Source organism: Haliotis asinina, chromosome 11 (assembly GCF_037392515.1).
Source record: "Haliotis asinina isolate JCU_RB_2024 chromosome 11, JCU_Hal_asi_v2, whole genome shotgun sequence".
Taxonomy (NCBI): domain Eukaryota; kingdom Metazoa; phylum Mollusca; class Gastropoda; order Lepetellida; family Haliotidae; genus Haliotis; species Haliotis asinina.
Window position 1 is genome coordinate 15,126,209 of NC_090290.1, and position 26,872 is coordinate 15,153,080.

At 39.0% G+C, this 26,872-nt stretch overlaps 1 protein-coding gene across 1 annotated transcript; it reads left to right on the forward strand.

Moving 5' to 3' along the window:
- The first annotated feature begins 3,990 nt into the window (after nt 1–3,990).
- On the forward strand, nt 3,991–26,574 carry LOC137256165 (aldo-keto reductase IolS-like). The gene is made up of 8 exons (XM_067793869.1): nt 3,991–4,193; nt 10,539–10,601; nt 12,096–12,281; nt 15,714–15,872; nt 17,331–17,509; nt 18,811–18,862; nt 19,342–19,503; nt 23,616–26,574. The coding sequence occupies exons 1-8, from the start codon at nt 4,080–4,082 to the stop codon at nt 23,709–23,711; spliced, it is 1,011 nt and encodes a 336-aa protein (XP_067649970.1). The 5' UTR covers nt 3,991–4,079; the 3' UTR covers nt 23,712–26,574.
- Nucleotides 26,575–26,872: the final 298 nt, after the last annotated feature.

Consider the following 26,872-nt stretch of genomic DNA (forward strand, 5'->3'; position numbering starts at 1 on the left):
ATTACGTCAAATCACAGCGGGCCAGAGCTTCTGACATTCCGGTAAGTGCACTGTTTTACTTCATTCAGACACATAACAGACCTAATCAAAATATAATTCAGAACTAGTGTTATTTCACCAATATTTTGGTGTGAATATTTCAACATTTACACGATAGCTAAGAATATCGGACCATCGCATATGTGTCGACCCTAAGTAAATCATGGCAAATATTTGGCGTAAACATACGCATAACGTATTTTTTAAATAATTTTGTCAATACCCTCCGGCAGGTTATGTAGAAGTTTCGATAATGTCTAACAAATGATAGAGGTAATTGATCCAAATCGTATAACCATGACACAACACCACGGTAAAATATGGTGTACGGACTGTTAGTGAGTGGTGTACGGACTGTTAGTGTTCGATGTTTTTGAGAGAACGCACCGTTAGTGAGCAGTGTACGAACTGTTAGTGAGTGGTGTACGAACTGTTAGTATGCGGTGTACGAACTGTTAGTGAGCGGTGAACGGACTGTTAGTGAGTGGTGTACGGACTGTTAGTGAGCGGTGTACGGACTGTTAGTGTTCGATGTTTTTGAGAGAACGGACTGTTAGTGAGCGGTGTACGAACTGTTAGTGAGCGGTGTACGGATTGTTAGTGAGTGGTGTACGAACTGTTAGTATGCGGTGTACGAACTGTTAGTGAGCGGTGAACGGACTGTTAGTGAGTGGTGTACGGACTGTTAGTGAGCGGTGTACGGACTGTTAGTGTTCGATGTTTTTGAGAGAACAGACCGTTAGTGAGCGGTGTACGGACTGTTAGTGTTCGATGTTTTTGAGAGAACGCACCGTTAGTGAGCGGTGTACGGACTGTTAGTGAGCGGTGTACGAACTGTTAGTGAGCGGTGTACGAAATGTTAGTAAGCGGCGTACGGACTGTTAGTGAGCGGTGTACGAACTGTTAGTGAGTGGTGTACGGACTGTTAGTGAGCGGTGTACGGACTGTTAGTGTTCGATGTTTTTGAGAGAACAGACCGTTAGTGAGCGGTGTACAGACTGTTAGTGTTCGATGTTGTTGAGAGAACGGACTGTTAGTGAGCGGTGTACGGACTGTTAGTGAGCGGTGTACGAACTGTTAGTGAGCGGTGTACGGACTGTTAGTGAGCGGTGTACGAACTGTGAGTGAGCGGTGTACAGACTGTTAGTGTTCGATGTTTTTGAGAGAACGGACTGTTAGTGAGCGGTGTACGGATTGTTTGTGAGCGGTGTACGGACTGTTAGTGAGCGGTGTACGGATTGTTAGTGAGCGGTGTACGGATTGTTAGTGAGCGGTGTACGGATTGTTAGTGAGCGGTGAGCGGTGTACGGACTGTTAGTGAGCGGTGTACAGACTGTTAGTGAGCGGGCGTTATGCTTAAGCGATTAAACAACTGAATATTTTCAAATGATATACATCGTATGCCAGACCATACACTAATTTTACTGTGTTTTCAATTCTATGGCACAGATGGATATTTGGGGCACATAGGAGTTTTTTGGAAGAACAAATCCAACCTCTTCATGTATCCACCCCTTGTAAGAAACCCGTGGGTGATACAGTTAGCAAGTAGGTCTCAAGACGAAAGAGAAATTCTGATTTAATACTAAAATGTGCCAACTGCCGGTATGAGTGCCACAACTCTTGCTTTATGGCATATAAGCCCGATATTACTTCGCATTACATGTGGTAAAGGTGTGCAGACAGACAGGCAGATATATTATTGTCAATAAACCAGTCATTGAGTTGTCTTTGTGACAATTTGTCTTTACCACAATTAACATGATTTTTATGTAACGACTAGATTACTTGTTTGTGTAGACAACCAAGATTAGACTACTGCTCACGACCTCTTACCCGGAGCATGAATACTGTTTCAAGTTACGCGAGTCACTGCGCATGCATTATGGTCGCTGCGTAGAACAGCTGTGGAAACCACTTTTCTCCCAGCGCTGGGGAAAATTATTGAATCTTTTGAACTCCTATTTCGCGGGTTTTTTTATCATCGCGGTTTTTTTTAACATTTAGGTTGAATTGGCATTTTTGACGATTTGTTTCGGTAAGTGCATACTGTAAGGTATCAGAATCTGCAAAGTTGTGTTTTACATTGCATATGACCTTTAACGTTCATTGACGAGACTAATAGGCAGTCCCATACTATGACAATGCATGAAGGAAAACCGTTTATGTGTAAAACCTGCGGTAAGGAATTAAAGGAAAAAATGGACTATTTCACCTCTCGCATAAACCAGAAAGATATCACAGATATGTTTGGGGGTCATCTTTGTCGACAGTTGCTGTGGTATCTAGCACAGACAGCTTGACACCTGCACATTCTTGCAAAAGTTGTTCATTTACTTCAAGAACACTCTTTGAAGGTACTGCAAAATTTACACATTTTATATTCTGGAAAATAGAAATCTCTTTCGGCTGTACTTGAAATTAGTTGTACCTGATTTTTAAGGTCACGCATGAAGAAGAAATCTGTCTAACATTCTTGTACCAGTTTTCCATAAGGATTTAACAGTCTCGGAGTACCTCATGCAGCAGGTATTTCCTTGATCAAACCATCTCACTACACCCAGAAACAACAAGGCAGCAATGTCTTCACGTGGAAACAAGCAATTGCCATACAACTTTGAGAATGGTAGCAAATCTGAAAACTGGTTATTTTTCTTGGTTTCATGTACAATTTTTTTCAATAGAGCATCAGCCGTGTCCAGTTCAGTGCAAAGGAACGACTGTTCTCTTAGACACGTGACAGATTTCTTTCATGTGGGTTGGTTTGATCTGTATTTCTGTTCAGACGTAAATTCACATTTTATCACATGGCCACAAAACTTGAAATTAGTGGAGATATTCGCAGTTGTTGCGTTTGAATTGACACCCAACAGCACGGCGAAGTCATGAATATTTATGCTCATTTCTCGTGTAAATGTTGAAATATTCACACCAAAATGTTGCTGAAATAACACTCCAGAAGAAGCTATGAATTATTTTTCGATTAGGTCTGTCATATCTTAGAGAGGAAACAAAACAGTGCACTTACTGGAAGGTCTAAAGCTCTGGGCTGCTGTGATTTGACGTAACGCTCACTAACGAATGTCCTTACGCGTTAAACATTACATCCAGTGAACATCGAGCAAAGTACTTCTTTCCTAAGAATTCAACGAGTGTGATGACACTCAGCTTTCCACGAGTCAATCAAGGTGTAACACTACTGACAGAGATATATACTAGCATTGTGACGTCATAACTTTGACGTCATACATACGGCATCACACGATTGTTTTACACAATGTGTAATAACTTTGTAAAATTATTAAACAGTGATACCTTCAAAGGGTGGGTAATAAAAACTTTTATTATTCGCCCGTTGAAGATACTACAGTGTAATATTTTTACGGCAATATTGTACTAGTGTAATACCTCTTGACGTATGACGTCAAAATGGTTCAAAGTTGTGATGTCACAATGCTAATGCCGATGTCGCACGTTTACTAGCCCTTGCTTGACTCGCGGAAAGCTGAGAGTGATCACACTGTAGGGAATTTCGTGGCAGGTCAACTCTGTCAATTTATGCTGGCGAGTAATAAATAGAATACTACACTCGCTTCCGTTGAAGTATCATTTTTATTAAACTCGTTAAAGATTTAGTATCAAACTCGCTTTTGCTCGTTTAAATTGATACCAAATCATTAACTCGTTTAATAAAAATGGTATTACACGGAAGGTCGTTTAGTATCCTCTATATCTCATGAGCAAAGAGATTTCTCCATCTTCTATAGTTTCAGTGTCACCGAACAGCGAGGGCGTGCTGTGCATGTTTGCAGTGACCAGGATGCTTAACCACAAACCAACGCCAACATTTAAGCACGAGCCTTTAATCTTGATAGCGTAACGAAGTTATCGCGCTGGAAAGGAAGTTGTGTCATGCACTGACCCACATATTAATCGAGTACAAAGGGAGGTAACTCTAAAACTAGGTCGTCGATCACTCGCCAACTGTCACGAACGATTGTCCTCACTTCACGTACTCTACATAACCAACATTTGCAACAATGGCAAGAGTAAAACTTGGAGGGACTGATCTTGAAGTCTCACCTATTTGCTTGGGGACATGGCAGTTCAACATGGGGAAGACGACCATTAACTGGGACGGACAAAGTTTGGAGGTAAGACTTGGGTCTAGCAAGCACACCACATGGGCTGTAGGTGCGACTGTATCTCGATTAGCCGGTCACTCCCCTTAGTATAACTAACCGTTGGTATTCGACATTGTGATGTGGAGAAGGTAAAATCCGAACACCTCCAAATAACATCATTAATTATGCATCTCTCTCAAGACTATGAAATGTATGCACTGTTGCAAAACATGACGTCAATGTAGATTCTAGAGTTGACTTGATCAATGTTGTTCGGTCACGCTTTGATTACCTGGGCTTGCTCCGAAGTTGTGAATGCTGAGCCCATGGATGTATGGTAATTCAGACCTTTAATGAGGCAAGTCTGTATAAACAGACAGTGCTCTGCACTAATCGGGCGGCGCGGGAATAGTATTATACTCCGTCTGTATATCCGTCCGTAAGAAATGGAATATGGTAAGACCCGTTCTTTTCATATTTTGTACCTAGAATACTCACTTTTCAAGAAAACGCCCACCTAGGCTTTGTGACCTTGACCTTCATTTCAACGTCACAAGGGAGACTGACGTTTTACCATTGTAAATGAGATATCTCAAAACCATTGACTGGATTTTCTTCAGATGCAGCACCAAGCTTTATCTGGGGAAGGGGCAGAGTCAAATTGATTTTGGTGACCTTCACATAATAGTCAAGGTCACAGCGACACTTTGATGATTTCAGCATGTTAACCTGCATGTAAAGGTTGTCAGCAAGATATCCAGAACCATTCTGTGGACTTTCTTCATATTTGACACCAGGCTTCATCAAAACAAGATGCAAAGTCCAATTGATTGTGCTGACCTTCACACAATTTTCAAGGTCACGGCCACACTTCAAAGATTTCAGCATGTTAAATTGCATGGTGATTATGGTTGTCAGAGAGGTATCTCAAGAACAGTTCACTAGGCCATTTTCTTCATAGACTTTCAGACTCGTGAAGATCCGGTGTAGATTAGGCCTTCAGCAACCCATCTGTGCCATAAAAGGGCACTATGCTTGTTTTATGAGGCGACTAACATTATTGGGTGGTCAGGCAGAGACTTGGTTGACACAAATCATCAGTTCCCAATTGCACAGATTGATGCTCATGTTGTTGATCACTGGATTGTCAGGTCCACACTCCAGACACTTACAGACTGCCGCCGTATAGCTGGAATATTGATGAATGTGACGTAAAACTCAACTGACTCATAGACTTTCAGGACCTCCATTGAATAGTTTTCAGTAAGCAATTTCATTATTACTATTTTTGCAAACTTCATACACTCAGCATTCATGTCAAGTTCAAAGAGTGATGAAAATGTTTGTGTTTGAACAACTATAGAACAAGATGTCAAGAGAGATTAACTGGTCATGTTTTTGTTGACATTTAACTTCATCTTAATCTATGACCTTCATTTTCATTATTTAAGATTGATTTGATGACAATGCTGGTTATGTGTGTGTTAGAAATTCTCATTTAAACTATTACTTGAAACTCGTTCAAGCCTATTGACTGTCAAGGGTGAATCTTACTCACTATCTCAAGGTGTATAAGTCAGTGAGTATGGTTTTACGCTGCGTTTAGCAATATTCCAGTGACATCACAGTAGGGTACTCCAGGCTTCACACATTGTACCCATGTTTGGAATTGAACTCTGATATTTGATGTGATAAGCAGTAACCACTGGGCTACCCCACTCTACTCCAAGGTGTATAAACACACCTAGATCTAGGTTTTTGAAGCTTTCTTGCTGTTAAAATGATTGTAAATGCCATTCATTAACTGTACCATCCTAGCTTTGTGAAAGCTTTGAAAGTCTTGGCCCTGGGCCCAAATTTTCAAAGCTGTCTTTGCGTTACGAAAGTCGTACGTCCCATACATTAACATTAACTTACGACCATCTTAGCACTAAGATAGCTTCAAAAATCTTGGCCATGGTTATTAATGTGAACATTTAAATGAGCTCAACTAAATCGAGAACCCATTCCACCAACTTTGGACCTGAAGATGCAGGTGTTTGCTAAAATTGAAGGTCCAGTTTTGAGCAGAAGTCAGTGGTTTTACAGGTTACTTTAGTCAGTCAGTAAACGATATGTGCCTAATATATTTTGATTATTCTAGTAACTGCAATTCTTCATGTAGTAACCCAGCTATAAGTGAGTTTGAATGCAGTCACTCCATTCTCTTCCCACAGAGGTTACTTGTCATATCTTCCTACGAGCCCCTGTTCTAATATGACCCTTTCATTGTGCGAGTGTTCAAGACTCGTGATTGAAGGCAATCAGATTTAGTTGTGCAATCAGCGACCTTGTTTCAAAAGTGATCATTCGCAAGATCCGGTAATTTCCGGATGCATCCTGAACAATAGAACCTCTTCCCGAGCGCTATACTCAAATGTTTCTTCTAGACAGAACTCAGTCATGTCGTATTTGTTTCTCCACATTGCTTGCATTTGTCAAGTTGAATCCAGATCGATGTAATACGTGTACTGATTGGACAGAAAAAAGGGAGATAAATCTGCTGCCATTTTTTGCCGCTAGGGGATTTTATGAGAACCGCGAAATATGGCCGTTTTCGAACAGAGGTTCGTAGAAAGATATGACAAGTAACCTCTGTGGGAAGAGAATGTAATCACTCCGGTGACAGTTAAACACATTGCATGTTTGATTGTTGTAGGTAGTGTTCAACATTAAACATTTCCAAAAGGGTTTAACCCATAATTCTAATGTTCAAAAGTTCAAATGTATCCCAACATCCAAATACCATAGCAGAATCACGAAGGGACCAAATAAGCACTCTTAATTTCAAACATCTGTTGAAGGCTGTCTAACATTGAGGTGGCCACATGCTGTATTAGTAGCTTGAGCTCCAGACCACAGGTTCACAATAAGAATCTTCTGCTAAATTATAAAATCAACAGTTTCTCCTGAAACAGAATTTATTTTGACACTATTGTAAATAATGTATGAAAAATAGATACCCTCTAAAAATGATAGTTTTTATGATACAGATCTTTGCACAGACGTTTCTGTACAATATATTTATGTTCACATAACCTATGTTTACTTAGTGAGTATGGTGTTAGTATTTCAGCAATATCATAGCAAGGGACACTAGGAATTTGCTTCACACATTGCACCTAGTTGAGAATTGAACCCAGGTCCTCAGCATGCTGAGCCTACACAGGGCTCCAGATAGGACTGTATTGGCGTATGTAGGGATAAAAAATATGCACGATTCAGTAGGCAAAAAAGCAGAAAACATAGCAGATACACACCACAGTCTTAGAATCATTTTCAGATGTATTTTTCTGAAAGTATTGCTTCATAGTTTATTGACCTGTTTACACAGTAGTAATGTTGTGGTGCATATATGAAATGAAACACAAGAATACTTACACACCATTAAATTCCATTCAGTATTCTTAACTTTTTCCAGTACTCGTAAATTGAAAAAAATAAGGCATACATACTCCTCATGTTAAAAGATTATCTGGAGCCCTGCATATACTTTAACCATTAGGCCACCCTTCTTTTTTTCACTGTATTCATTTTAGAAAATATGGTTGGAAAGTCGCTGGGTTAAGACCACTGTGTGGAATGTCATAAGAGAAATATATATACCATTAGGGCTGGGGTGTTTCATTGGTGAGTATCACTTTAGGTTCATTGGCAGTGCAATAAAATATGTGCACTTTTCTGTATTGACCCATGAAGATACAGGTTAGAGTTGGTCCTCAGTAACCCTTGATTGTCTTAAGAGGTGAGTATCAGAATCATATGGTCAGACTCGCTGACTTAGTTGACACATATCATCGTATCCCTGTTGCATAGATCAATGTTTGTGCTGTTTATCACTGGATTGTTTGGCCCAGATTGGATTATCTTTAGACTGTCGCCATATGGCTGGAATGTTGCTGATATGTTTATGTAGTGATTACATCTTGCATGTTTTATATAATTTAATTAGAGTTTTAGTTTCTGTTTATTTGTCATGCATAAATATGGGAAATTAGACCTTTTTTTATCTCTGAGAATCAAAAATGGTCATCTTTTCATGGACAGTTATAAAATATGAAATATTAATGTTCAAAATGTAACTTAAGTTACACAATAATGCCTTGAATATAGGCATCATAATATGCATCGAATCATGACACTGGTATCGTGATATGTATCGATTCATGAAACTTATGTATCATGTCATTCGTAATCATTTCATATTCAAATGATCGGTAAAAATTAATGCCAGAAAAATTTTGCATATAAACAAGTCCAGAAAATGTACATGATCTGTTGAGCTATGTTCCTCTTAGATTGTCAGTTTAAAGAAAAATGGTCGTTACATTACTGTCTATCCATGCTCTTCATATCTCTTGCCTCTCTGAGTTTATCTTCTGACCTCATCTTGCTGTCTGTATCAGACGCCACCAGGAGTGTGAATTAGGTCACCTGTCACCTGAGTTCAGGATCAGTTTTTTTGGGTACTTGTGATGTGACATACATTTGATAAGAGGATTAGTTGGCCGGGCACAGGTTTCATCACACTTTATACAGTAGAAACTGTGTTGTAGAATAGTACCAAACAGAAGTAGAGCAAGGATTGGGAAAGGCAGGGGCCATGGCCATTTTGCACATTAGAATGAAAAATGGCCTGTTAAAATTTTGAAGTTTACTTTTGACACAAGTCCAGTGGCCCATTCTTACTTCAGAAAATGGCTAATACTCCTGAAAATGGCACATTATCAAAGTTGTCTTTCCCAACCCCTGGTAGTGGTAGTGCTGTCTGCTGCTAACAGATCTTCTTTTTGCTGGGTATGAAACTATTCCCAAACATTTCAGCCAGACCATAGGGCTAGCAGATGTTAAACTTGCCAGCCCTGACCAAAACGTATCTACTCATAAAATATCTTTCATATTCATGTTGAAATTTCACTTCGACTGTCAGACAGGTGAATTTGAAAATAACCAATCCTGGATAGATATTTCGAATGCTGCTCTTTGTTAGTTTTGAATCTTTGCACAGAATTATTGGAACGTATGTGCTTACTTTTTTGTCTAGGTAGTGTATAAGAGATTGCAAAGAAAGACTGTTAACTTTGTATGGCATGAAAAGAGTGTCTAGGTACTCTGTAGGGGCATGTGGAGTGTTTCTAAGAACTGTTGAAGAGGAACAATGCATGTCTATACTTTGGAGGCCGTGAAAGTATGTCTCTGTACTGTGTAGGACGTGAGGTGTAGGGATATAATGAGGCCACGATGCAACACATATCATGATCATATGGGTGCGCTATGATTTGTATCCCAATACAGTAGTAACATCACATATTACCTCCCCCACTGTTCAAGAATCACAACCCTGAATATTTTCTTTTAAGATCTCAGAATGCCGGTGTGTGACATAGTCACTGGCCCACAAGCCTGTGGCTCTTGAAAATCCAACTGGGCAAGAAGATATCCAGACTTGTCCACAATTAGCTTGGCTGACTAGCTAGCAAAATTTGGAAACTGTTTCACACATCACAGACAGCAGTGAAAGGATATTGTAGGGATGACACAGATAAGCTTGAGGCACAGTGCACATTCCGCTATGTTTAGCCAGTCAGATAATAATTGGATAAACTAGTTCTGTTGTCATTTGCATGCTTTTACAGCAGTATATCGTATAATGTAATGATTGAAATACAGGAGCTGTAAGTTAATGCTGTCAAAACGTGCAGCTGTCCAGTCAAGAGAGTTGTCATTTTGTCATAAAATCTCAGTCCTGTGTGTGGCTTGTACATTTATCATCATTTAAAGGCTCTGCAATCTGACAGCTGTCAGTTCCGGATCTCAGCCTGAATATGTGTTTATACATTAATCAGCGCTGTCTAATCTGACTCATGGCAAGGCATATATTACAGCAATATCAAAATGACTGGGAGCAGCACCATCCTCAAAATATCTAGAGAAGCAATTTGTATTGTTACACAGAGAGATGTCTCTAGACATCAGGCATGGGAAGTGCTCTCTTGGTATCTTTCATGAAAATGACAGTTTGAAACATCTACATTTTGTTTCGGCAAAACGTTTTCTTAATACAATTACCAAGTTTTGAAATTAGTGAAAAAGTGCTACAGCATTACCATAATTATTTTTCTAAAGATATTTGTGATTACCAGAGCTGGAACTTTGTGGAAAGTGAAATTAACTTTATGTAGCTCAACGTTGTTCCATATTAGTGCATTTAATTCATGCTTGCAGATTCTGGGAAAAAATGTGGGTGGTTTAAGATTTGTTATGCATTTGTTATGCTGTTCACAATTTTTCAACTTTTTGTCCATATGTTATCTTGAATGTTTATGTTTTTTCCAGACATCAAAGGCAATTGTGGACAAGTGTTTTGAGCAGGGAATCAACTTCTTTGATACGGCAGAAGTAAGTGCCACATGAAACTGTAGCAATGGACTGTAGTGAGCTGTGTGTGAGCAAGGTGTGATAGAGCTGTATTATGGCTTGTGTTATGTACAACTTTAATAGAGAGTTACTGAATAGCAAGATCTTAGCAGCCCTACCAAAGAAAACTTTCCACAAGTACACATTAAAGTCATGAAAACAGCAATATAAACATATTCTGACATGAGATTTTTCCGCGAATCCATGGATTTCTGTGTTTTTGATTTCATTTTGACCATTTCTGAGATTGATGTAAATTTGCAATAAAAATTAGAGGAGGGGTGAGGGGGTGTAATGTCGAAATGGAAGCGCCATTCGTGAAACATGGAAGTGTTTACTAACTGTGTGCGGAAACCTAGGTGATGTGTTGAGATTCTGAACCCTAGATCTTAGTATACGGCACAATTAGTAACCTACTCTAGTGGTAATGCATAAGGAGTGAATTGCTGTACCTTTGCATCTGTGGTAAACAGGATTTTGAGGGAAAACAGCTGCAATTATCGAGCAAGGTGAAAATGACGATCGTCTAAAAGACATTGACTCGTCTGCCAAGAACAAAAATTTTGTTGGGAATGGCCACCTTAACCCCTGGCTTGATTTTTCAGTGTTATTAAAAATTTGTCTTTCTCATGTCTGCATATTATCTCACTATTGAAAACGCAAAAACGGCAACAAAAGACTATGAAACTGCATCATTTTTATGCGCATTATGATCTGCACTTCTTTTAAATTTCCGAGTAACTGTGAATCGCCTTACATTGAAAAGGTACTGAATGCGCCTAAATAATTGCTGCCAATCACTTCATGCAAATGGATAGAAAACTGAACATGTGCGGACACAAGTATCATGAAGGTTAATGCCAGATAACACAACAAAAATACTTTAAACAGGGAATGTAACCTTTGACCAAGCTGGAGAGTGTCCAAATGAGGTCAAGAATTCCTCTTCCTTGTGCGGATGTGCAAAATCAAAGTTGCCAGCTCCTTGGGATTTTTTGTCCAGTTTTAGCGATTTAAAGTTGGCATTTTCACTGTTTCAGTAGCGAGGTATTATGTTTATGTTGCTATTTCCACGATTAATGTTGACAATTCTGCATTTTTCTTTGAAAGAAAATTTTCTTTGGTAGGCCAAAAGGTATGTTTTAATTATGTAGCAATGAATGAGGGCTGGAGCATGGTGTGTATTGGGACTGTAGTTTTGTAAGCTTTTGGACTGTAGTGAAATGTCTTTGGTCGTTACAGCAAAGTGTGTCATAGTAAAATGGTGCCAGAGTTTCTCTGTTGATATTTTTGACTGCACCTTACCATGAAATTCCTATTTGTTGTGCTGTCAAGTAGTCTAAAATCAGTCCTGCTAGATGCCACATCATTGGAAATAAAAGAGAATCAATATGAAATGCTTGTGTTTTGATGTGATTGCATTTACAACAGTATTTCATTCACTCTCTCACTCATTCACTCACTCACTCACTTCAGGCCTATCCGGGCTCAGAAGAGGCTCTTGGAGCATGTCTGGAGGGGAGGCGCCGAGATGCTGTCATAGCAACCAAGTATGGGTTCCGGGAAGGCCCCAACACTCCGCCATACTCGGCCGAAGACATCCAAAATACTATCGACAAGGCCCTGAGGAAGCTGAGGACAGACTACATTGATATTATGCAGGTCTGTACATACAGGACACTACCTAACGTGTGCCAGACTTAGACGAATCCTTGTTGAAGGATAGAAAGCCTTGGTTTCAAGAATGCTTTGCATCATTGTGTCTTCTGATCATACTCAGTTTTATCTCCATGGTTAGCAGTTTGCTGAACTGGATGCATCCTGTTGGATTCTATTCTTGCAATCACAAATTACCTGCCCTTGTACTCCATTACCATTTCACTGACCAATCAAAAGTATGTAAGTGAGAGAGAATAGGAAGTTGGTAAGGGAGGTAACTTGTGGCACCAGGAAATCAAAGCTATTTTCAGTAGCCATAAAGACATCCTTTCCATTGCATAACCGTCAGAATTTTACGTTTGAATTTCTCACAAACCTGTTCTCAGAGGAAGCTACACAAGTCCATAGTGTTCTCTGAGGTGGATTTTGAAGTCCAAAGTTTAAAGCAAATATCACTGAAAATTAAAAAAGTCTACCGCCTAACCTGCTCAGACACTCAGCTCATGTGGACGCAGTGGTGGCTGAGCAGTTATTTGACTGACTTTGTGTGCTGGAGTTTAGGTGCCAGACAGAGAAGGTGTGGGTTCGAATCATTGATGGGACACAACCCAACAAAAGAACTAGAATCTGTACAGTGTAATTCCAAATGTGACATACGTTACATGTTGACTTTCAATTTGAACACAACTGCCAATCGATGGGTTTGGCACCATGCTTGTTTACACTGTGAAAGTAGAGTAAAAGTCCCTAAAATTTGCACATGACCTCTAAAATTTGGATAGATATCCATATATGACCTCAACAAATACCAAAAATATCTGTTAAGTATATCCTGCCTAGAGTTCTGTCTTTAGTATGATAAATAATAAATGTCATCACCATTATTAGTGTATGTTAATTCATGTTGCCAATGTATGATGACAGTTTGCCCTACTGCAGTACTATCAATATGAATAATAGATGCTGATAGTATTGATAAGTGCAAAACAAACAATAGTTTCAGTAGGTGCATATTGTTATCAATAAAGCATAAGTCCTTGGCTTTTCAGACCCACCTGTGTTTTGGTTAACAAGAATTATAAATCTTCTCATATGAGTTACCTCCCTTTAGTTAGAGTGGAGGACAATGGTGGACACTTGAGACTGTCATCAATATCATTTTTTTCATTTCCATTACAGTGATTAACATAGATCAGAGCATATAGTTGGTTTACAGTTACAGTAATATTGTAATAGTTGACAATTAGAGTTCTACATGCTGTGGGCAAACCCATTTGACGGTAGTGACTTAGTTGTGCATCATAAGGCAAACCCATTTGACGGTAGTGACTTAGTTGTGCATCATAAGGCAGACCCATTTGACGGTAGTGACTTAGTTGTGCATCATAAGGCAGACCCATTTGACGGTAGTGACTTAGTTGTGCATCATAAGGCAAACCCATTTGACGGTAGTGACTTAGTTGTGCATCATAAGGCAGACCCATTTGACGGTAGTGACTTAGTTGTGCATCATAAGGCAGACCCATTTGACGGTAGTGACTTAGTTGTGCATCATAAGGCAGACCCATTTGACGGTAGTGACTTAGTTGTGCATCATAAGGCAGACCCATTTGACGGTAGTGACTTAGTTGTGCATCATAAGGCAGACCCATTTGACAGCTGAATGTCAGCTACGTAAATCTGACTTGCAATATCCATCCATCCATCCATCCATCCATCCATCCATCCAGTAGGCTGTGCCTAGCGTTAAACTTCTTATTACACTTGTTCATTTGTCAGTTCATGTTTTGACCCGTGAAAGGACAGTTGACCTTCATTAAACCATGCTTGTCGTAAGAGGTGACTGGGAGGGAGGCAAGGCTCGCTGGTTTGGTGAACACATGTTTTTGTATCCTTGTTGAGTAGACTGATTCTTATGCTAAGACAAATAAGATAACACTACATTATCCCGAAGGAAATTTGCTTTGCATGTTTAGCATTGAAAATATCTACAATACAACTAAAGATACACATACATAAGACCACAAAAAATACTTATGTCAGATGTTACTAAAATATCTAGCAGCAATGCCCAATATATGAGGCAAAGATAAATGATGACTAACTAATAATATATTTCAGATTCAGAGCTATATAATCACAAATTAAAATATTTGCTGAGGAACATGAGCACCATCCTCGATATCTCAAGGGTATACGTTCCAGTAAGTCTCCACTATACCTTGGACGCATCTACGGGTTGGCCAGATAATTTTATTACCTCCCTTGGCTGACTTTTTATCCAATCAGGTGTCAACCAAGAGAGGTAATAAATTTATTGGGCTGAGCCATAGATGCGTCCAGGGTATAGTGGAAACTTATCAGAACATATATCCTGGAGATATCGAGGATGCATTAGTACGAAAAGTATCTTAATATGAGTTTGAAACACTTGATGAAGTATTATGAAATGGTTAACAAGCATTAAAATTGTTGATCACCAGATTGTCTGGTCCAGACTTGAATATTTACAGACTGCTGCCATATATCTGAAATATTGGCGAGTGCTACGTTAAACAATCAAACCAAGCAGTTTCTTGTAGTTGCAGCTGAGTGGGTTATCACTGACTTAATACTGGCAACAGATTGCCTGACTGTGAGACTTTAAGCTAAACCATATAGGTGGAACATTGCTGAGTGCAGCCTAAAACTCAACTGACCAAGTATCCCCAAATCCCATTGACCAAAGCCCAGGACATGTCAGTTTTCATTTGGGTGATCAAATAATTGGTATCTTACTTGTCCATGGACTACGACATAATTCTGCAATGGTTGTAGTTTCAAACTGCAAATAGACTTGGATTTCATTTCATATCTGCTCAAAATGTAGCCGTGAAAATTTGACATGATACAAGATATTGTATTTACAGCAGTGACACCAGTAGTTTGGAAGGTCTGGGAAACTACAATAAGTAATCATAATTCTATTGATATAAATTACCCTTCTACAATATGAGAGTCAGAGACTGTTCTTTGTAAAAAAATATAATTTTCAATATATACCTGTAAAGCAGACATGAAAAGTCCAGTAAACATTAAACAAATACCATGTTGATATATTCTTTCATAATTACATCATTATGATTGTGTCATAAAAATGTGGCAAGTGGACAATTTGTCAAGACAAGTTACATTCTTAAAGTCACTTGCCCTGTTGCAAGTCTCACACTCACTCACTCACTCACACAGTTCATGAGTTGAAGAAGCCCAGAAACCATCCCTCCCTTGTAAACAGTCTAAGTAAACCTAGTCTTAGTATTATATTCATGACACTCCTTTATTGAGTCTAACAAACCCTAAATTGTGGTCTAACTCAGTATTACAGTGCAACTAAAAATACTGAGCCTAGGTTTACTTCAACTGATGTGTTCCTCAATGAAGAATTTTTCTCTTCAGATTCATTTCCCAGCTTTCATCAAGGATTACAATGAGACGGTGGCAGAACTCAACAGGCAGATTTCCCTTGGAAGACTCAAGCATTATGCTGTTTCTAACTTTGGTCCCAAAAACATGAAACAATTCACTGAAGCTGGAGGAAGGCCTATTTCAAACCAGGTAAGAGTCATAGTTGTATGTTTCAAGTTGCTAATGTGTGTACTGGAGATAGTAAATGTACAATAAACCTGTGGAGACCCGGGTTACAATTGGTCTTCAGAAACCCATGCTTGTCATAAGAGGCGACAAACGGGATCAGGTGGTCAGACTGACTGACTTAGTTGACAGTGACAAATGTCATTGTATCCCAGTTGTGTAGATCAATGTTCATGCTGTTGATCACTGGATGATTCAAGGTGTAGATTCCATTTACCACCTGAATGCTCACTACCAGAGCAGGGCATGGAGACATCCCTCAGATGAAATACTTACCTTGTCAGCTTCCTGATGGGGTTAACCTCTGACTGGGATCAGAGGGTCAGTGGTTCGAATCCCAGAACAGCAATCAGACAGTTTATGGCCACTACAGTGGTGACCGACTTGGGGCTAAGTACATTCATAATAAAATTTAAGCAAAATAATACTCAGCACCCTCCCTTGAGGCTGTTAATGTGCCTTCTGTTGAAAGGGCTGCATGTATCAGGGCGTGGAGTCATCCCACAGATGACATTCTTACCTTGTGAGCTTGTTGACGGGATTAATTAACTGAATGGCCATGTGGACAAATTGTCTGACTTCAAATCAGAAGGTCTGTGTTCGAATCCCAGCATGGGACTTGGCCACTACACAAATATTATCACTACACTGATCAATACCATAATGAGCACTTAATTTTTATTCTAAGCTCTCTGGGAAGTATAATTCACCCAGATTTAACTGTGAGGCTACTATCCCATTCTAGCAGGTACCATTTCATTGCTGGGTGTAGGCAGTGGGGTGGCCTTGTGGTTAAAGCATTGTCCCCACGATGATATTGCTGGTAAATTTCTTAAAACTGCGTAAAACCATACTCGCTCAATGACTTCTGTCCTTCACCACAACCAAGCTCAAGTGGCACATGTAGTCTCAATTCAAGCTATTGAACTTGTGCCTTTGTTCACCCTGCAGTAAATGGGTACCCAATGGGATGTCATATGACATGTTAATTAACCTTCTAATGCCTCAGCAGGAGTTATAAGGGGTAATAACAGTGATACATTGTATGCTCTAAGAGCATGCCTGTGGCTGTTATATTATTTTGAGAATGATGATTATTATTAATGGTCGTAACAGATGGGACCCGTGAAGGTCCCCGGGGTAGAATAGGCCTTCAGCAACCCATGCTTGCCATAAACATCAACTATGTTTGTCATGAGAGGCGACTAACGGGATCGGGTGGTCAGACTCGCTTAATTGGTTGACACGTCAGTGATTTCCAATGGCGCAGATCGATGCTTATGTTGTTGATCACTGGATTGTCTGGTCCAGACTCTATTATTTACAGACCTATTGGTCCACACTTGATTATTTACAGACCACCGCCATATTGGTGGAATATTGCTGAGTATGGCATAAAACTAAACTCACTCACTGTAACAGATGGGGTATAACCTGCTATGGCGGTCGGCAGAGTATGGTGTGCTGCCAGTGTGTAAGGAGAACAATGTCAGCATCCTCGCTTACTCGCCGCTGCAACAGGGGCTGCTGACGGGCAAATATGCCACCCTCAACGATGTCCCTGAGGGAAGGAGGCGAGGAAAACTCTTTTCTCGTGACAGGTCAGTTAGAGTTGTCTGCCCCTGAACCTACATCTCTTTCTTTGTTTGAGAGCAACTGTGTGTATCACAGGTAATGGGACAAAATACAAAGGCAATGTTAATATGTTGATGTATCAACACTTTTTCTAAGACAATACAATTATCAATGCATTCACAACTGTACCAATATTTAGTTTTGAAAGTATCGGTTTAAATATGTTTATTTAGTGTTTAATCTTAGAGCTGTTTAGAGCTTTTTAGAGCTTTTTAGCTTGTTAGAGCTTTTTAATCTCTGAGAATCAAAGTGGTGATCTTTTTATGGACAGTTTTAAGATATGAAATATTAATGTTCAAAATGAATGAACTTATGCAATAATGTCTCGAAAATAGCTGTCATGATATGTATCGAATCTTGTATGATTCATGATTCTTTATTACTATGCCTCAGCATGAAAGACAATAAGAACTTTAGAAAGTATTAATTTTGATTTAATGTTTTCCACCCGTTTACCTGCCAAGGGCACGTAGTTTTGAATACTGGATGAATCTGATTATGATTTCATCCTGAAGGTTCAGCACATGTATCTGTAATGAACTAAAGAAGATTTTGTTGTGTTTTATCTTACAGTGTAAACCAGTTGTGTGTACAATTCATGAGAAAATGAAAATTTATTAGTTTTTATGCTTATTTAGTCTTCAGAATCAGTGGAATAAATAAATACACCCCAAGAATAAATAAATGACCCCCAAATACTTTTGAGCTAAAGTGACAACCATGACAAAGAGGAAGTTATTTTATGTTTGGCAACTTCTTTATTGCAACTTTGTGACCTTGTAATGTAGATGTTGATATCTTGATCAAGGAAGTGACGATAATGATGTTAGCTAGCATCCAAACATCTCATCTATGGCAGTAAAGAAGTTGGCAATCCATGAAAAGTGATTCTCTTCATCATTCTGGCTAGTAAATACCACTTGAAGGTGTAAGCATGACAAATGCCAGCAAGTAGGAGTTTCACACTTCCTACTTTTGAGGAACAGCAGCCCAAGATACTTTAACGTGTATTGTTTGTTTTGTAATGTACATAAGATGTACATTTTGGCATCAACAAGAAATTGTATTCAGTTGCCACATATTTAAAGTCACATGATACACTGGGTCATAATGTCTTTAGCTGCATGTTAATGGCTTCCTTTAATCTTTAGCATTTTGCCATTTATGTTTTATCTCTTCACATTGCTTTTTACTGAAAAGCAGCAAGATGTTGATGTGATGCCAAGTAATAGGAACTGATCCTTCCATGTATCACTCACTGTTTCAGCACCCAGCTGAGTCGACATGGTCAAGATGGGGCAGAAAAAGAGGTGTTTGAGGTACGGATGATGATGATGTGACAGTGATGATGACAATGGTGGTGGTGGTGGTGCTAAGTTTAGTCACATGTTTTGATTATCCTGTTTTCATGACATGCCAGTTTAGTCACATGTTTTGATTATCTTGTTTTCATGACATGCCAGTGAGCTAAGTTTAGTCACATGTTTTAATTATCCTGTTTTCATGTCATGCCAGTGAGCTAAGTTTAGTCACATGTTTTGATTATCCTGTTTTCATGACAGAAGTCAGTGAGCTAAGTTTAGTCACATGTTTTAATTATCATGTGTGCATACATTTTGTCCTCTTGGATTATGTCCAGTTGGGATTTTGTCTGTTCAGGATTTTGTCCTACCCTCTGAAAGAACCATTGTGATTGATTCAGCATGATTGATTATGCCATTGTGAATAATGTAGTGTAACCATTGTGACAGAGTTGAACCGTATGGTGGAATTTTCACTCTGTGGTTTCTGTCTCCAGGCACTTCAGAGGATCCGGGTGATATGTGACAAGGCTGGGGTGCCGATGGCCAAGGCAGCCCTGTCGTGGCTTTTGCAGCAGGATAATGTTTCTGTTGTCATCGTCGGAGCCAGCAACCCACAGCAAGTAGTCGAGAACAGCAACATTGTCAAGCTGTCAGATGTAAGCATCACTCATGTATATATTAGACTACTAGATTATGCTTAGTCTGTGAATATATTTAATATTGATAGAAGCAAACTATTCCGTTTAAATTGAAAAGGTTGTTTGGTTGGTATTTAATGTCGCATTCAGCAACATTCCAGCTATATGGAAGCAGCTTGTAAATAATCAAGTCTGGACCAGACAGTCTAGTGATCAACAGCGTGAGCATCAATCTACGCAATTTGGATACAATGGCATGTGTCAACCAAGTCGGCAAGCCTCAGATATTTGAAACTTTGACATACTTGTTGGTACAACTGACATCAGTAGACACTTGGGTGACATTCTCTATAACATGCAATTTTAGCTGAATACAACCATCTGTTGCCCTTCTACCTGTTTTTACACTACTCTCTCCTGTCCAATCTGCTCCGATTTACTCTGCTGTGTCAACCCTCTCATCACTCACTCACTCTCTCTCTCTCTCTCTCTCTCTCTTTCTCACTCTTTCTCTCAAAAGGTTAGAATATGTTCTCAGCAGTCTTTGCTGATCATAGGAGACAATGTTAGTAGATCGGTGGTCAGTCTGCATGACTTGATTGATGACATGTTGTCATATATATTGCATGAACCATTATTCACAATCACTGAACTGTCTAGTCCAGACCCCAAGTTTTTACACCCCACTGTCTTTTAACATTAACCGGAATTGTGCCTACTATGGCATCAAACAACTCAGACATTTGATGTAGACTGTCTTGGTTTTTTTAGCAATATTACCAGGGCTGGCTGATCAGATTCATTGACTTTATGTTATAACTCTTTACTTCATCTGGGTTTCAACTACAAGTACTGTAACTATTTCAACATATTTCTATCACTCTCTCAACAGGATGTTGCAATAGACTTGCTATCACAATAGTATGTTGCAGTAGACCATCACCCTCTCAAGAGGATGTTGCAGTAGAACATCACCCTCTCAAGAGGATGTTGCAATAGACTATCACTCTCTCAACAGGATGTTGCAATAGAATTGCTATCACAATAGTATGTTGCAGTAGACCATCACCCTCTCAAGAGGATGTTGCAGTAGACCATCACCCTCTCAAGAGGATGTTGCAATAGACTATCACTCTCTCAACAGGATGTTGCAATAGACTTGCTATCACAATAGTATGTTGCAGTAGACCATATGTTGCAGTAGACCATCACCCTCTCAAGAGGATGTTGCAATAGACTATCACTCTCTCAACAGGATGTTGCAATAGACTTGCTATCACAATAGTATGTTGCAGTAGACCATCACCCTCTCAAGAGGATGTTGCAGTAGACCATCACCCTCTCAAGAGGATGTTGCAATAGACTATCACTCTCTCAACAGGATGTTGCAATAGACTTGCTATCACAATAGTATGTTGCAGTAGACCATCACCCTCTCAAGAGGATGTTGCAGTAGACCATCACCCTCTCAAGAGGATGTTGCAATAGACTTGCTATCTCAATAGGATGTTGCAACAAACTATCACTCTCTCAATAGGATGTTGCAACAGTCTTGCTATCTCAGGAGGATGTTGCAATAGACTATCACTCTCACAATGGTATGTTGCAATAGACTTGCTATCACAATAGTATGTTGCAATAAACTATCACTCTCTCAATAGGATGTTGCAATAGACTTGCTATCTCAATAGGATGTTGCAATAGACTATCACTCTCGCAATAGTATGTTGCAATAGACTTGCTATCACAATAGTATGTTGCAATAAACAATCACTCTCTCAGTAGTATGTTGCAATAGACTTGCTATCTCAATAGTATGTTGCAGTAGACTATCACTCTCTCAATAGTATGTTGCAATAGACTTGCTATCACAATAGTATGTTGCAATAGACTATCACTCTCTCAATAGTATGTGTGTGAGGCCCATTTTCTGGTGTCACCCGCCGTGATACCGCTGGAATATTGCTAAAAGCGGCGTAAAACCAAACCCACTCACTCACTCACTCACTCACTATCACAATAGTATGTTGCAGTAGACAATGACTATCTCAATAGTATGTTGCAGTAGACTCTTACTATCATAATGGTAGTATTCCCCTCAGTAGTCACATATATTATCTATGCATGAAGTATAGGAGAAAGGTTTCCTCCGAGGTTTTAGTAGACATTGTAAACCTAACCCCGATGGTTGTACATTGTCTTCCAAAACTGAGGAGAAATGTTTTCTCTACTAAACTGTAAAATCATTATTATTCGCGGGGGTTTAATTTTTGCGCTTTTCGTGCAAAAAAATTATCCGCAAAAATAAAACCTCCGCAAAAAATTATGATAAATTGTGAAAATAAGAACAAAGAGCTTTGAGTTTCAGTTTTGTATTGCTAGTAATTTGATGACAAGTACACTTCATTCATTCATGACTCCGTGAAACAAAAAGATACATAAAAACAAATGAAATAGTTGATTCAACACCTGTCATTTTCAGTGTCTCTGATTGACACGATACACACGACTTTACTAAATTAAAAATGTCATGTCACCTGCTACTGGTGAATTAGTCCAAAAGTCCAGCTTGGCGGAATCCGCCTTGGATTAAATCCTTCCTCTTGGATATGTTGTCGTAGGCCTGGATAATCCAATGCGCATGTAGTGGTTTGACAATACTGGTACACGTGCACAGAGCTTTCTGAGTAGCTGATTGGCCGAGCGCGTCACGGATCGAGGTCACATATAGGTCAATGATTTCTTCCACAAATCTCAACATGGGTTCTTCAGTGCTCCATTGCGTGTCTCAACATAGCGGAAGGCCCATGTTTCCCCAACTAATTAAGCAGGTGACAGGACGACAGCTAGGGTCAGTGTTTTCTTTACAGTTTACAGTTTCCTGTGTTATACTCTCGTGATTTCTGTACTTTGATGATGAGCGAAAATTAAACCGCGCGAATCAGTCAATTTTTCTGTTTCCGCGAAAATTAAGCCGCATGAAAATAAATGATTTTACAGTATACCGTCAGTGATGGATAATTACAATGTAGATGATCATTTAATGAAGCTACATAACAATGACTGAAGTGCACATAAAATCAATTTAATGGCAGTAACTGTAAACAGATAATTCAACCCTACTTCCTTCGTTGGCCTGGTGGCCATGTGTAGAGCGTCTGCCTTCAAATCTGTACGTTGCAGTTCCTATTTTGCTAGGGAAGACATTTGCAGCTTTGAGCTTAATCTCAAATGATATTTTTCAATTCATTTCAAACACTCATATATCACTGGAATGTTAATGCTCATACAGAGTTAGGAAAAGATGATTGCAGAAAGTAAAACCTGAGAAGAGTTCTTAGTAACAAAAAGTAAAACCTGGGAAGAGGTCTTTCTAGTGAAACTAAAACCAGTCCCCACAAAAAACCTCAAATGTGGTTATTCTGGGAAAACAAGAGATGGCGTAATATATACTGAGAAGCTCACTTCAAGTTTATATTATGTCATCAATTTTGTACTATGGCGGGTCAGCAATTTTGTACATGAAAATATTTTAAGACATGCTTAACACTTTTGGGAAGAGGATTCATTGATTTTGTACATGACATGCAGGGGGTCAGTTTGTGAAAAAGGTTTTATAGGTTCATTCTCATTGTAAATGCATCCCCATAAAAATCATCGTCACCCCCCTAGTCATATTTTATGAACAATCCCCCAGTTGATTAGACTTTGTTGTTTAAGAATGGCAAATGTCAGACCTAGAATGGATTATTCTGAGATTGCAGTGATCAACTTTTGAGGCTGCTTACTGTGCCATAAAAATACAAAGTTAACATTTTGCACTCACTCACCTGTCAAGATCCGGGGTGGAATAGCCCTTCAGCTACCCATGCTTGCCATGAAAGGTGACAATGCTTGTTGTAAGAGGCAACTAACGCGATCAGGCGGTCAGACTCACTGACTCAGTTGACACGTGTTGTTGTGTCCCAACTGTGTAGATAGACCATTTTGCTGTTGATCACTGGATTGTCTGGTCCAGACTTCATTACTTATAGATCACTGCCATATTGCTGGACTATTGCTGAGAGCAGTGTAAAACTAAACTCACTCACTCCCTTCCGCACTCACTGACCTCCGCCTTCATGTTGCAGGATGTTGTGAAGCAGCTGTCTGACGCCACAGAAGAGCTCAAGGCCAAGGTCGGAGAGACACTAGATGCGTGGGCTCACCCTGATAGATGTGAATAGACATGACTAGATGAGAACAGATGAGATCAGGACACTTATCACCAGAGGATAGGTTCCATTTCTCAAACATGCACTGGGAGTTTTAGTGACACATGAACTTTGATAAAACCACATTACTTTCCCCATCTAAAACATGTTTAATGAAGGATTACTTTATATAATATATTGTTGTGCTATCAGGAAGTTATTGTATTATCTCAATTGAGGTCACTGTTTGGTGTGTTTGGATCACCTGTTTCAACTACAGGGAGATTTATTGTTGGACGTGTCAGATATTTTACTTCTGGGGCTATGATTTGACAAATATAATGGAAAAGTGTTTTGTTATGATTTCTGTTATGGCGTAGGCCTAGGGTAATTTTTAAGCTGGCCTTCACAAGACTTCTGTGTATTATTTACTTGTTTCTAACCACCCATCCTCACTCTTGCCCCCCTCCCTCTCCTTCACACTGGCTCTCCCAGCCTCAGCTTACATTCACCACCCACCCCTAACTAATACTATCTCTAATTAGCCACCCAAGCATTGTCCGGAACACCTAGTCTCGTCATTATGCCACCCCTCTGTCTAGAGGGTTATATTATACACCTTCAGATAATGTAACCATGTTTATAATGTATGTTTTCAATATATATATTCCAGACCATTCCACAGTGCCTTATGTCAAATTGTCTCAAGAGTTATACAGATATGCTTGCTTGTCAGACAGGAACTCCAAAAAAATACACCAGTCCCACAAACCATTTTTAACATGACTAAGGTTTTCACCAATATTTTTCACAAATATTCAGAAGGTTTTTAAGTACTTCCTTAAAAGTTACGTGTGTTACGGTTAATAATTAGCCGTGATAAAAGGTGTAAGAAATCCCCTGTGAACCAGCAAAATGTAACACAGACAAGTCTAAAATATTCAGTATTATGTATTGACAAAAGAACAAGATACAGTGATTCACAAGAAAGGTTTCTAGTACAATGCAGATGAGACAAATCTACAGTAATGGGTCATAATTATAATATCAAATCACCAAAGTCTTGGTTTTAAGTGAGAAACAGTTTTGCTAAATGTTACGTTTCAAGTGGTCTTGAAAGTAGGTCAACCTTGGCGAAGAGGTAGACAGATGTAGATAGGTCAAATGACCACACAACATCAGTATCACTCTTAGCGTAAGTCCGTGTGTTTGTCTGTCCTGTCAACACAACAACCAGCCTTATATATACTCAGTCACTGATTCTTGAACATTCCAGAGAAGTATCGAAGCTTTGCAATCTGCTTCATGTTTACTAACGGTCAAAACACACATCAAAGGGAGGCAACTCTAAAGCACCACCTTAAGTGCGTGCCTCTAAAACACTATTACCGATGATACGAAATGTGTACCATAATAACTATCACTCAAAACTCTAAACATTGTGACCCAATAATAACTATCACTCAAAACTCTAAACACTGTGACCCAATAATAACTATCACTCAAAACTCTAAACACTGTGACCCAATAATAACTATCACTCAAAACTCTAAACATTGTGACCCAATAATAACTATCACTCAAAACTCTAAACATTGTGACCCAATAATAACTATCACTCAAAACTCTAAACATTGTGACCCAATAATAACTATCACTCAAAACTCTAAACATTGTGACCCAATCATAAGTATCTCTTAATCACTAACAAGACAAATTGCAGAAAATACACTCTCGTAACATGCGGTACTATGCACAGACAGACATTTCATGATTCTCTGCAGCCAATTTGACACTTTGACGCCTACAAAACAGATTATCTTAATATGGACCTCTTCTTAAGAACTTAAGGCCTAGATTTTTTACCTTCTCTTAGCATTGTAAGTTAATGTTGTGTGGCACTTATGACTAGCATAGCGCTAAGAGAGCTTTGATAATCTATGTGCTGGTTCCTCTCTGTTTCTGCATGTACACTTGAGAAATCCAGAACTTTTTATATTTGAAATTATATCTCCTTCAGTATTGTTGTTATGGAGAGAAGTTGTTTCAGTGCACTCATAGATGATGTGTACTCCATGATCAGTATGAACCTTCATGAATATGAGCGAACCACTAAACAAAGAGCCGATTCTAACGAATTGTTATTTATAAATATTAGGGCTGGTTATATGTATAGATCAAAGAGATTGATAATTGTTGACTAAATATTGATGTTTTATCGATGAATATCGAAGAAGTGACTTAGATCAAAGATGTAAACAAATCGGAAAGAAATACTTCATACTTCACATCACTTTTGTGTAGAGACATTTTTGTGGATTACTAACAAAACAGGGTTGAGAACATAATTTAAGAGCAGTCTTATAGACATCGGATTGTGTATTGTGAGTAAATTTACATGTTTATCATCATTATTGTCTAGAACACAAGTTTCATAGCTCTAATCATCAATGATTCTTTTCATGGATGATCTTTCCGATAACTGATTTTTAGCCAATCATAATCTATACATTATTGTGTGTCAAAATTGCTGCATTAGGAAATATGTTTTTCCAAGTCAAAATATCTTTTAAGTTTAGGAATTTCTAGCTAACTCTGCTTGTGGGTTCTGGCTCTGTCATTTTTATGGAATGGAGGATTGCTGGGACATGCAGCCTGGTAATATGTTTCTTACAGAAAATGTTCTTGAATCAGGCCAAGTGCTTACAGGATGTATCCCATTGTTTCTGTACTGAAGAATGTTTGGGAATATTTTGTATTATTTTATAACATGTGAATATCTGACAGACGGATGTTTGTTTTGCTGATTGTTTTGATATTTGATGACTTTATATCACTCTGTGTAGGGCATTTGATCACAGTCTTTATGGAAGAAGGAAATAAATGATGCTTGAAATCACTGTTTGTTGGTTTGTGTAGTTAGAATAGATGATACTCAGATGCTGGTGCTCTGTAGCTCTGTGGTCCAGTGAATAGAGGACCCATGGAGACCATGGGTTAGAACTAATCTTCAGTATCCCATGCTGTTGTAAGAGAGGGAGTAATGGGATTCGGTGGTCAGGCTTGCTGACTTGGTTGACCCTTATGTCATCGGTTACCAATGGCGTAGGTCTATGCTTAAGCCGTTGATCACTGGGTTGTCTGTCTAGACTCAGATATTTACAGACTGCCGTGCATATAGTTGGAATATTGCT

Coding starts and splice junctions, on each gene's coding strand:
- LOC137256165 (XM_067793869.1), top strand. CDS start 4,080: ATGGCAAGAGTAAAACTTGGAGGGACTGATCTTGAAGTCTCACCTATT. Junction 12,282..15,713: donor ACTACATTGATATTATGCAG/GTCTGTACATAC, acceptor TTTTCTCTTCAG/ATTCATTTCCCAGCTTTCAT. Junction 15,873..17,330: donor GAAGGCCTATTTCAAACCAG/GTAAGAGTCATA, acceptor TCACTGTAACAG/ATGGGGTATAACCTGCTATG.